This window comes from Fukomys damarensis, unplaced genomic scaffold (genome assembly GCF_012274545.1).
Source record: "Fukomys damarensis isolate Sample0158 unplaced genomic scaffold, DMR_v1.0_HiC HiC_scaffold_19, whole genome shotgun sequence".
NCBI lineage: Eukaryota > Metazoa > Chordata > Mammalia > Rodentia > Bathyergidae > Fukomys > Fukomys damarensis.
Window position 1 is genome coordinate 61,586,846 of NW_022900931.1, and position 13,353 is coordinate 61,600,198.

The 13,353-nt window shown below is 41.5% G+C and overlaps 1 protein-coding gene across 1 annotated transcript in view; it reads left to right on the forward strand.

Annotated features, from left to right (window-relative positions):
- Nucleotides 1–13,353, forward strand: part of LOC104861696 (zinc finger protein 226) — a 42,808-nt gene that overhangs the window by 22,515 nt on the left and 6,940 nt on the right. Inside the window, 4 exon segments of the mRNA XM_010623244.2 lie at nucleotides 2,109–2,197; nucleotides 2,984–3,023; nucleotides 12,325–12,376; nucleotides 12,710–12,757. Coding sequence (XP_010621546.2) covers nucleotides 2,109–2,197; nucleotides 2,984–3,023; nucleotides 12,325–12,376; nucleotides 12,710–12,757 — 229 coding nt within the window.

The following is a 13,353-nucleotide window of genomic DNA, read 5'->3' on the forward strand; positions in this document are numbered from 1 at the left end:
ACCGGGGATTGAACTCGGGTCCTTGTGCTTGCAAGGCAGGCCACTGAACCGCTGAGCTAAATCCCCGGCCCAAAAAGTTTTTTTAATGGCTAATTTTGTTTTGTGAATTACACCTCAAAAATGACATCATATTAAAATATTTTCTATGGCAAATGGAATACCATAAATTCAAAAGAAAAATAAAATTAAAAAATAATTTTATGAATGCATAAATGATACTTAAATGTTGAGGGGGAAACTCAGCAAACGATTTGAACAATTTATAAATATATAAAAATAGGCCTTAACAATATAAAGCGATGTTCTATTTCTTTTACAAAACAGAAATGTAAATTCTTAAAAACTATATTTAGATACCATTCTACTCCTATTCTTTATATTGTCAATTTTAGCCTTCTCACTTCAGATTATACTAAACATTAGCTTCCTTTCAGACATTCACGACCTCAAAAGTCATTTCCTGTTAATTCCTGGAATATCTCCTCACTTTTTCTCTTTCCAACTACAGTCCTGTTAGAGAATTCAAAGCATTTACACTTCAAAATGGACTATCTATGACAATTTTCTTTTGAAGACTTGAGATAACAGTAAAGACAATTCTTCCACATTGCCCAAGACCCTTTGTTTTTGTTTTTGTTTTGTACCTGGGATCAAACTCGGAACCTTCCATTTGAGAGGCAGGCGGGGTCACCGAGCTAAATCCCTGGTCCTACCCAAGACCGCTGGGCCACTAGACTAGCTCCTCTGTGGCATTGTGGGAAGTGTAGTCCAGATGCTCCTTGGAATCCTGCACACTTCCACTTACACCCGAGGGTTCCCCAGAATTCTGGGAGTTGTAGTCCAGGTGCCCTGCCGTCTTCGATGCTTAAATTCTGGGTGTGTGGAGTTGCTTTTTTTTTGTCCGTGGTGGTTTCAATCAGTTTCAGGTCTTGCGGGTACTTCTGATTTTCTTTGCCCTATGGCGGCACCCTCAGTGTCAGAGCTGTCGATTTAGGGGAAATGAAGCGCCATTGAAGCGCGCAGGATTGAGGAATGTGGAGAGCAGCCTCTGTTAGAGGAACCCGTTTGAGTGTGGAGGTGTTCCAGGCCTGCTATTGTCTTAACTTTCTGCCTGACTCTTTAGGTAATGAGTCCCCTCTCTCTGGAGACCCACATAAATTGAACGAATATTGGTTTCCTTTCAGGTGCTGCAGGGACTATCTGAAGGTATCTTTCCAGTTCCTTCTCAGATGCCTGAGGATCCAGCTGACCACTTCCTGAGCTCTCTGGCCCAGGAATGAATGATCATGTGTGTGCCCAGCAACCAGGGGATTGTGTGCCACGCTGCTCTATTTCCGTATTCTTTTCTCTATCTCATTCTACGCCCCCTTTGTACTAACATCTCTCCAGGGGTGACTTGGTTCCTGCTTATCACCCTTCAGTAGAGGTCTCCACAGGTCATCCAGCTGCTGCGCGCCCAGGCCGATGCCATCACCTTGGGCCAGGCATAGGGTGCATCTCTCCTTGTAGCCATGGTCTAGACCAGACCCCACTCACTGTATCAGTCGTACAGAGCAGGTTTACCGCTTACCAACTTGTGGGAGCCTGCAAGATGGGACACACTCACATGCAGCAAGTTATGTGACGCCAACCTGTTACTCACAGACGGCAGGACGAAGCTTGGCATGGTGGTGCCTTGGGCTGAGCCTGAAGATGGCCTTTGCCTAATCCCTACTCCCTTTCTCCTTCACAGATTAGAGAGTCAAAGTCTGTTTCACAAAGATTGTAGATCCTGGATGGCACAGACCCAGGAGACAGTTACATTATGTGTCCTTGTTCCTGATCACGAGACATTCACGTTCAGCCTAGGCCACATGGTTCTCGCCTTCCCACACTATAAATGAGGAGCACACTGGACGCCAGGTGCCATTAGCTCATCAGGCTATGGTCCTGGCTATAAAGCTTAATCTTGGTACATATCCTTCTGTCTTACTATTTTCCAATTTTCTTCACCTCCACCTCTCTCCCTGACACATGCGTGTTGCGGCATGGTGGTGCACACCTGTATTCCCAGCACTCAGGAGGCTGAGGCAGGAGGATCGCAGCAAGTTTGAGGCTGTGGTCTTCAGCGAGGAGGAGCTGGGGCTGCTGGACTCTGTCCAGAGGAAGCTGTACCGAGACGTGATGCTGGAGAACTTCAGGAACCTGCTCTCCGTGGGTGAGGGCATTATTTTTTTCACTTTAAAAAAATAGGTATTTATTATAAAATTATAAAAACTGACTTTTTACTACACATCATAGTGAAAGTTTTTAAATAATTTGTATCCTCCCTCCAAAAAAGTGTGTTCTGCCTTTTACCGTCTTGAGTCAGTACAGAAATTCTGATGGTACAAAGAATGATTCACAAACATTTCATTAAACCTTGGAAGAGCAAAGATATGGTAGAAACCAAAGTCTCTACAGTACATTTTTAAATCATATTTTTGGTCAATTTTAAATTATAAACATTGGCCGGTCATGGTGGCGCATGCCTGTAATCCCAGCATTTGGGAGGCTGAGGCAGGAGGATCGCTGTGAGTTCGAGACCAACCTGGGCTATGTAGTGAGTTCCAGGTCAGTCTCAACTATACAGTGAGACCCTGTCTCAAAAAACCAAAAATAAATAAATAAATTATAAACATTAAGAATTATACAGTAGTAATGCATTTAATTTTTCAAAGCAAAAATGGTTCATTTTCTATTTTCTCATTTTGTTTTATCTTTGCCAAAACACTTTTTTATTTTTTTGGTACCAGGGATCGAACTCAAGATCTTGCACTTGTGAGGCAGGAGGTGGAACCACTGAGCTAAATCCCTGGTCCCCCCAAAATACTTTTAAAAGCAAAAATTAAAGATTTCTCCAGTAAAGTGAAATGTCAATAACATTTTGTGCCCTGAAGAAACTCTAAAATGTAACAGCACTTAAGCAGTGGTTAGCTCACAAAGGCCTATGCCTCGGCCACAGCCGACCTCAGCTTGTCAGCGGAACTGGCTCACAGTGCCAGGTAAGGAGAGAGGCAGCGAGCAGGAGGAGGAATGCAGCCCAGGGCCGCCAAGGTCTTTCTTGCAGTGAAACAAGGGTGTCCAATGGAGGGGACTCTCCTTGCAGAATCCAAGCCGGTCCTGGTTAAAAGCAGGTCACGCCCAGTACCCTTGATGACCCCCCATCCACCTCATCACTTCCGAACACAGCACACAGGCTTTCATGACAGGAAAGCAGTTATACATTAATGGATCCCTCTTATACATTAATGCTAGTGCAGTTATGTTGGCAAGTAGTATGATGAAGTGTAAATTTTTCTTTTGTGAATGGTATTATACATTAAGGTGAGGGAGCAACTTATTTCCTAGAAATGAAACATAATCTGTGTCATCTACTGCAGCTTAAACACTATCTCAAAAGGCCACGAAAATAGAAAAGTCTATTCTTTGTAATATAAATAAATATCTGCAGAAACATTCCATTATCTATGTAGAATTGACCTATTTTCAAAGAAGTGAAGTAATTTAACTACTTACAAAGTTACCTTTTTAATCAGTGAACGGCTAGAGCAAAGGGATCCCACTGAATTGTACACTAAAAATAAGTTAGTAAGTTTTATGTGTATTTTACCATAATTAAAAAATTTTTAGTGCTGATACCTTGTTGTTTAACAAAACATTCAACTAAGTGATTAGATTACTTATATAAGAAAAAAGTCACTTCTCTTTTATATCCTGACATTCAAGGACTTGGTATCAAATCTCTACATCTGCAAACAGAGAAGCAAATCAAGATCCAGTGGCCGCGTGTGGTGCTGCACACCTGTAATCCCAGCCCTCGGGAGGCTGAGACAGGAGGATCGCTGTGAGTTCGAGACCAGGAAAAAGATCCAATGTACTACTTAAATACCTCCCCCTCCCAAGTTTATTATTTTTAAAAATATTTTATTTATTTTTATTTGGTACCAGGGATTGAACTCGTGCCCTTGCGCTTGGGAGGCAGGTGGTGGGACCACTGAGCTAAATCCCTGTCCCCTCCCTCCCCAAGTTTAGACAGAGTCAGGGGAGAGAATTGTTCAAAAGGAATTGTTATAAAAAGAAATACCAGGGGGAAAACAACTTTTTTATTTTTGAATTTTTGGTGTATTTAAGGGAATATATTGATTATATAAACCAAAAGGTAATTTCTTAAGAAGTTGGAATAAAGCTGGGCATGGTGGCACATGCCTGTTAATGCCAGCACTCAGAAGGCTGAGGCAGCAGGATCGCTGTGAGTTCCAGATCAGTCTCAACTACATAGCGAGACCCTGTCTCAAACCCCCCCCACCAAAAGGAGTTGAATTTGGAATAAGAAGAAGCCTCCCTACCACTGACTTTGTGGTTGTCTTTCTGCTTTCCCTCGCCTAACTCCCTAGTGTGCCGGGTGTGGGCGCTACTGAGGCACCCTCCGTAATGGAATGTCAGCACCCAGTGTGCCTTTGTATCCTTGAATGTTCAAGTTTGAGTAGTTATTAGATGTTGGCTTCCCTTTTGAAAACTTTAATTCAGGACGTAGTCACATCCTGACCAAAGTTATGAGCATGAAAAACACATTTTGCATCGTAATGGGGTCACTTTCTATGGCGCATGTGATGTACATAGGTGACTTTTCCTGCTAGTCATAATGCTCTGATACTTTGTATTCAAGTTCTTTCTTCTAAATGCCTATTATAAGGTTTTACATTTATTTCAAAGCTCCCTTAAGTTGTATAATCTATAGTTGGAAAAGGTTTATAAAAGTCTATTTATCTTCGTCCTAAATTTTCCCGCTCTTTTTTCAGAGAGATAGTCCAACAACTTCGGTAGAACTGATCAGGGCATAACTTTCCATGCTTTCTTTTCACCCTGGCTGACTCTCGCTACCTTCACACTGAGCTACATTCCACAGTCCCCCACCTTTTTAAACAAATTTGAGACAAAATATTGCTTAGTTTCCCAGCTTAGTCAGGCTAAAGCTTGCAGTCTTCTGGCCTTAGCCTACCAGAGTGCTGGCGTTACAGGTGTGTGCCACCACTCCTGGCTTGTCCATCTGATGGGCCAACATCTTTGGTTTGTTTGTTTTTGGTACCGGGGATTGAACTTGGGGCCTTGTGCTTGCGAGGCAGGTGGTGGAACCACTGAGCTAAATCCCCGGCCCCCTGGCTTGTCCATCTGTGAATTTCTTACCACCCTGTTGCTGTCTCATGTTTCCAAAATTGCCAAGTCCCTTTCCTGAATTATTGCAGTAGTCTTCATATTGACTCCTGTGTGCTTACCCTAGGGTTGAAAGTCTGTTCTTGCATATCACAGTCAAAGCAGTCCTTTGGAAATGTGCATCAGATTTCCATCCCTCTGCTTAAAACCTCTTGTAACTTCTTATTTTTCTCAAAGTTTAAAAAACCCTTGCCGGGCATGGTGGCGTATGCCTGTATTCCCAACACCTGGGAGGCTGAGGCAGGAGGATCTCTGTGAGTTTGAGACCAGCCAGGGCTACACAGTGAGTTCCAGGGCAGTCTCAACTACATAGTTAGACCCTGTCTAAAAAAAATAAAAATCCCTTTATATGGCTTTTAAAGACCCTGAATTCTGGTATTTTGCCTCCTCGATTACATCTTCTTTCTTGCTTGCTCAGTTTTTTTCAGACATTCTGTCTTCTTGCTATTTCTCATACCTTCAAAGGACACTGTATTTCCTATGGCTGCTGCCACAAATTTCTACAAGTTTAGCAGATTAAACAACAAAAAGGTATAGTGGTACCTGGGTTCACGAACTTGATTCTTTCTACGACTCTCGTGGAACCCATTTATGTTCACAGGGGAGAGAAATGCTACAAGTGTGAAGAGTGTGGTAAGGAGTTCAGTCAGATCTCTTGCCCGCAAACTCATTGGAAAGTCCACACTGTAGAGAAACCATTAAAATGTGAGCAGTGTGGGAAAGACTTCTTTCATAGATCAACACTGATCATCACATTCATTGAGAAACCTTACAATCGTGAGGAATGAGGGCAGGCCTTCATTCACGATCCACAGCTGCAGCAGCATCGGCACATCCACCTGGGGAGAAACCATCCCAGTGTGGTATTTGTGGCAAGAGCTTCCGCCTTAGCTCGGCACTTAATGGTGCAATGGCAAGACCCACTCAGGGTGGAAGCCATACAAAGGTGAGGACTGTAGGAAACATTTCAGTGGTAGCTCAAACCTTCATATGCATCAGTGTGTCCATACAGGAGAGAAACGTTGTAAATGTGAAGGGTGTGGGAAGTGCTTTATTCAGCCTTCACACTTTCAGGCCCATTGGAGAACCCATACTGGAGAGAAACCATATGTACGTAAAGTGTGGTAAGGGCTCCATTTGCAGTTTAAATTTCCAGGTACATCATACTCAAGATCAATCCCTCCCTCTGTATCTGCTACTCTTCAGCCCTCATGGGACCGTTCTATTTTAGCTCCCAGTTTTCACCATTTATGAGGTTGGCTTCCTTGTTCATTTTTGACCCCTGAGGATTTCTTCTTAGCCACATTTTAACGCTTTACAGGATACGAGGCTGTCACATGTCTTTTCTCTACGTTTCAAGAGATTCACAGTGTCGTGCAACAATCGCCTAATCCTAGAACGCTTTCATTTGCCCCCAGAGAAACACCCTACATGTTAACAGTCATTCCTCATGAACACCTCTACCTCCCTAGCCTCTGCAAAACATGAATCTACTTTCTGTCTCTATAGTCTTGCCTAGTGTGCACATTTAATATATATATGGAATCGTTTCCCAGTGTGTTGTCTGACTTTTTTCACTCAACATCATGTCTTTGAAGTTCGTCAATGTCTTAACATGAACCTATGCTTCACTTTTTCTAATTGCCAAATAATATTGCATTGTGCGCATAGATTACATTCCATTTATCCACTCAGTTTGTGGACCTTGGGTTTTCCCATTTTGTTACTAATGCTGCTGTGCACATTTTCTACACATCTTTTGTGTAAATATATTTCAGTTCTTTTGAATGTATACTTGGGAGTACAATTTCTGGAAGACAATTATTTTCAGAGTGTGGAATACAGTTTGGGTGATGTCAGTGTCATTGACATGCACGTCCTAATGTTAGCCCACTCCATTCTGGGAGCGGAAACACTTAAGACCAGGGCTCAAGATGGCCGATTTCATGGGCCTCGGGAGGAAAATCACTTATCCGGCCCGGAACACTTTGTTCTGCCAGCAAGTAGGGAAGAATGTAGAACATGTAAAAGGCAGGCAGTCGAGCTTAAAGACTTAAAGTCCCATTGGTCAACAATGAATAATTTTACTATCAAATAATGATCATAAAGGAACAGGAAGGTCCATTTTTCAAGGGCTCACCGACAGCTCCGAGTAAGTCTACTTAGATTACAAGGCAGCCACAATTTGATGCACCTAATATTTCTCCTGAATGTCCTTCAGAGTCATATTTGCGCTACCATCTGATGGTTGTAGTAGACTTCAAGAAAGCTTTATCTATTAATATTTATCTGTTGTACATTTTGTACAAGAACACATCCAAGAGGAAATACAGGAAACAAATTTGAATGGTTGCTTATGAAGAGAGTGGAAGTGCCATGGAGGGAGAAAAAGTGAATAAATATTTTAAATTAGGTTACTGTATTTTATCATACTATGCTGGGATTTAGGTTTACTTCCACGGGAAAGAAATTCTGTGTCCTCTTTGTGTGCCATATGTTGTCTGAAGCCAGGGATAGTTCTTTGAAGGGGTTTTCTACAATGAGTATAGAACGTTAAAAAAGTAAAGATGCCAAATTCTTGTAATTATTGTTTCACCGCCTTATGATTTTTAGCATTGCAGATGTAGTCAGCCAAATAAAAATTATAATGTGTAGGGGAAATGATGTGATTTTTCCATGATTTAATAACATACAATATAAATGAATAGAGCACTGGCATAGAATAATATTTAATAGTTATTACCAATAATTATGTGGTTATTTTGGAAATCTGATTTCAAATATTTTGTCATAAATAGACATCTTTAAGACGAGTGAGGAATTTTCAACAGGGTATGGGTATAAATTATTAATATTTTTAACCTTTCTTAAATGAATAATTGCATCATGTGTTTAAGGTTTTAAAATGATGTTCCTATTAGTAATAGGTGAATACTAAAGTGCTTATGTGCAAAATGACATATCTAAAATTTGCTTTATTACACTAAACAAAAATAATACTTGAGAATGAGCTACAGTTTATAAGCAATCTTAGCATGTGCGAGAGGAATGGAAAATATATGAAAGGTACGAATTGGAAAGGAAAGTCTCCTCTATTGCATTCTGGGGCATGTAGTCCAAAGGTCTGTGGCCGTTTCACACACGTAGCTACATGAGGCCCCGCTGAATTCTGGGATATGTAGCCCAGGACCTCCTGGCGTCCGAGATACCCCAGCTCCGGGAAAACTGTGAGTATGCATTCTGGGATATGTAGTCTGGCGAACTCTGCGTAGTTGCAGGTATTTCCGCCCTAGGAGGGCTGTGTAGCTGCCATCTTTTCCGCTTATTTGAGTAATATTTTTAGTCAGCTCCCCCGAACCTTTACATTTTCTCCCAAATGCTCATGGGGTCAACAGTTAACAGTCTTTCGTTTGGGGAGAAAAGAGAGGAGCGGCAAAGAGCGAAGGCATAAGGGGGCAAGGTTGCCGTTTTGCGTTCCCCAGGGCAGGATACTTTGAGTTGGAGGCGAATCGGGTGAGGGCGGACCTGGGTCGCGCTGCGCTTTGCAAGGTTCGAGGGTCCCCACGAGCCGGTGTCACGAGCCAGCCCTGCCGTTTCCTGTATTACCTCTGGGGCGGCTTAGTAAATCCGTCTCCCTTCGTTTGCTGCTCTGAAAAGAGAGGAAGAGAGCAGTTATGTCTTGCTAACAGAATAATCTGAGAAAAATCGATGAGTCCAAAGGGTTTCTAACTGCCTAGCATATGGATTTTTAGCGATACTAGTCTAATTTTCGAAGAAATGCTTGCTTCGCAGTTAGCTTCTTTAAGCCAGGAAGCTGGATTGATCTACCCTTAAGATCTTTTTAAGAAGGAGGGGGCTGGGTGGGGTGTTACAGTAATTCATCGTAGAGAGAGAGACGCAGTCCGGGAATTTGACAACCTTCATTCCTTCCCCAGCCCTGACTTCTCAAAAAGCACTGCATGGAGGAGGAGACAGTCCTACGTGAGTAAGACTTTTCCTTTTTCTACAAAGATAGTCACATAAATCGGAGAATGTGTGGATCATGTAGTAGGGCCTGGGAGGTGATTATAATCAAGCATTAGTTGCTGAATTTCATTCTAAGGGTTTTATGCAGGTGAAACCGTTAACAGGAGCTCTGGTAAGTGGTTCTGCTATTTTTGCTACTCCACAGATGAGGAGACAGCTTGTTTGCCCATTGTCTCACAAGTTGTAGGTGGCAGGACTGGTGTTGGTAAAACTAGGCAGTCTTGAGTCCAGCCCTGAATTTATAATCTCTGTTATATACTCTCCCTAACCCACAGGAAACTGGTACTATTGTGTGAAAATGGATTTGGGCTTCATTGTGAGGACCTTGAGAGCAAGGTGTTGCTTATTGGGTGGATGCTTAAAAATAGTTTTCTCGGCTATTTCACTTTGTTTTTTTCAAGTAATATTTATATCATGGAAGTAACATTTAATCATGGACATTTCAGGAAATACAGAAATATATAAAGGAAAAATTGAATTATCCATAACCTTAGGAAGTAATTATAACAATTATTAGTGTCTTTTTGTCAAATTACTCTTGTGTATGTTTCTACTTAGTGGAGGCTGCATTTTGGGGGGACTATGGTGCTCCTGAATCTGTGACCCATAAACCAGAAGCATTGACATAACCTAAGTAGAAACGTCTGTCCACGAGCCCCACCCAACACCTTCTCACTTAGAATTTTGGTGTCCAGAACCCAGGGGTGTTCGTTCATTTAAACAAGGCTCCAAGGTTGATTCCTATTCAGGCTGAAGTTTGAGAAGCTTAGAAAAGCTTCTAGAAACTCAGGCCTAGAAAATTGACCCAGTCTAATGTCACAAATAAAACTCAGCTAGCAACACTATACTCCTACTTCATCCAGTGAGATTATTTTCCCCCCACAAACTATCAAGTCTTGTCAAAATCAGGATGCGAGCAGAAGACTCCTGGCAACTGGCAAGCCTAGAGTTGACATGAGCTCTGTTAGAAGTCATAAAAATATGTTTCTCTCAGGCTGTGCTAGTGGAGTCATTGCCCCTTTATGTACCAGAGGACTTGGAGTGGGAAGATTGACTGCTGGTTATTGGTTATGCTAAATGCTATTACTACAGCTACCTCCATCATTGTTACTACTATTACTGTCACCACTATGAGAATTTCCTGCTTTTTAAAAAACTTTTTACTTTTTTATGTAATTCTACAGTTATAGAAAACTTGCCAGAGTGATATAAAGAAATCTCATGTACCCAGCCCAGATTCTCCAGTTGTGTTTTGCCTATTTGTTCCTTCGGTGACCATCTGCCAAATAATACCAGGTATGTACCTGTCTGCAAAGACAATTAAATGTTGCAGCTTGCTGCAACAAGAAAGCCACCCCCTGCAGAGAATCAGGTATGGGTGTCTTGGAAAGAGGCAGTTAGGAGGAGGTAGTTAAAGGGTTTAGCTTGTGTTAACTGATTCAAGAAGGACTTTAAGCAGTGTATGTGTGTTCTGCACTGGAAGCTGTCAAGAAGATGTCATTTGATACCTGGGTGTAATAATTTTTACCTAGAAGGTGGGAAAAGCAAGGTGAGATTAGAATTACTGCTGAAAGTGAACCAGTCACCCATGTTAGCCAGGAGGGATACTCATTTGGTTGGTTTTGTCATTGTGGGATGCGTCTTTCTATGTTATAGAGGCTTTTTTTTTTTCTTGTTTGCTGTGATCACTGAATGGCCTTGCCTGGTTCACAGCCTGAAGCTGCATCTGTTTCTTTTCCACAGCTTTCCATGTGTGTGTGTGGGGGGTGTTATTGAAGCATTTGAGAGCAAGCTAGAGACAATGATTAAAATCCAGTTAGTTACGTGGATCGTATACTGTGACCTAATTCACAGTCCATATTTCAGTTTGTTCAATTTTTCTAATAGTCAGAAAAATTTTTTCCAAGTTACAGACCATCTTGATTTTATGCATTACACTTAGTTTTTGTTTCATTAGTCTCTTTAAGCTAGAATGATCGATCGCTCAGATTTTTTTTGTTGTTTGCTCTTGATATTTTTTGTAAAGTATTGGCAAATTGTTTCTTAGCATGTCCCTCTTTTTTATTTGATATTCATGATTAAATTCAAACTGTGCATTATCAGCAGAGTTTCCACAGAAGGGATAAGCACCCTTCTCTGCTTTGTAGAGGAATCGTCAACTTATGTATTTGTCCTACTGGTGGTCTCAACTTTGTTCTTTTGGTTAAGGTACCTGTTAGGCTATTTTCTTTCCTCTGTAATTAATTCTTTGAAACTACATAGCCATCTTATTTCTCACTAGACTTTCACTGATTTTTCACTACGCATGGATGATTTTCTAATTATCTTTTGCCCTGCCTGTGTTAGATCCCTATATGCCACCTTACGGAATTCCTGTATTAGCTGATGTATTCTGCTTTCTCTTCACGTCCACTTGCTGTATGTTCCTTTGTTTATAACAGTATGGATTCAGATTCTTGGACTTCTCATTTAAATTAGGTGTAGATTGTCACGTTGTTCATTGCAGTGTCTTATGTTTTATCATTAGTTTCTCTTCTTTTTTTTAGTACAGTCAGTGTTTTGGGGGATCGATTTTTTGGGGGGATTGGTTTGTTTTGGTACCGGGACCTTGCTGTTGTGAGGCAGGTGGCACCACCACTGAGCTAAATCCCCAGCCCGTTTTTACTAGTTTCTTAACTGCCATACGTGTATGCCGAAAGGACACTTCCCACTTAGAAATATTAAGGGCTGGGGGTATGTGCTTAGCATGTGCAAGGCCCTGAGTTTGGTCCCCAGCACCACAGAAACAAAATATATAAATATTTTTGTTGAAATAGAAAATTACTAAAAAGACAACCAGAGATATTTTCAGAAGTTATAAGAAAATTTCACATGGAAGAGCAATAATGTGAACTCCGGGTACCTTAACATATTTTGTTCGTAAATATCACATTTTAACGGATAATTCCAAACTGTAGACTATTGCCTACTTACTGCCGCTGTTGAGAAGGGAACTCTGACAGTGTTCTAAGAGCTTTCTGCCTTGCAACTCTCCTGTGAGGTTGGCTTGTTCTCTTCCTCTTGCAGATGGCAGAACGGAGGCAGACACGTTAATAGCTTCTCCTGGGTCACACTGCTAGTGAGTAGCTGTGCCACCTTTCCAGCCCATACACAACAATTTTAGAGCCTACTCTCGCCGATCCTGTCTCAGTGCGTACAAGAGCCACAGTCAGAGTCATTAAAGTGCAGTACAGGCACACGGGTGTTGAGGGCACCCGGTGTGCGTGGAAGGGGTGTCCTGTGAACTGTCACTGGAAGGGGTAAAGGAGGTACCTGCTGCCAGTGTCACGTTCTGTCCCGAAATCACGAGGAGCCATGTACTTTAGCAAATTCACAAGGAGGGGCACATGGGTCAGCGATGTACTTTCTCAGTTTTCAGTGAATTTCTCTCATTGTTGTTCTGTTGCCTTAGGGCTCTGTGCTTTCCCAGAAGAAAGACATCAACATGAGCACTCTGAAGGTGAGTAGAGCTTGCCTTTCTCCTTAAAATGCCACTTTAATACTCAGAGATCAGAAGTTTTCCTCTTTCCGGGAGTCAGTGCATTTGAGGACCTGTAGAGGGTACCTGGCATTCATTTTGTCCCTTTTAAGTTTAACTGGTTTTGGTTTTGGTTTTATTTCATCATTTTTTAATAGAACAAATAACAGTAGAAAAATAATGGATATGAAAAAAATCTGTGCTTACAAAGTAGCTGCTTTTATATTTCTGTAATCTGTACTATATATATTCATGTATTTGTATTTATAACATAGATACAATTTATTTACTTATTTTTTGGTGCTGGAGATTGAACCCTTGGTCTCATGCATGCTTAGTAGGCAAACACCCTACCACAGAACTGCATCTCTAGCCCCCTTAGATGCAATTGAATTTGTGGGTTTTTTTTTTCCTTTAATATTATATAGCATTCTTTTTTTGTGTGGTACCGGTGGTTGAACTCAGGACCTTGCACTTGCGAGGCAGGCGGTGGAACCGCTGAGCTAAATCGCTGTCCTCCTAGCATTCATTTTTTATTGCTGTATCCTTCCATCAAATTTATGTATCCAGCTTTTAAA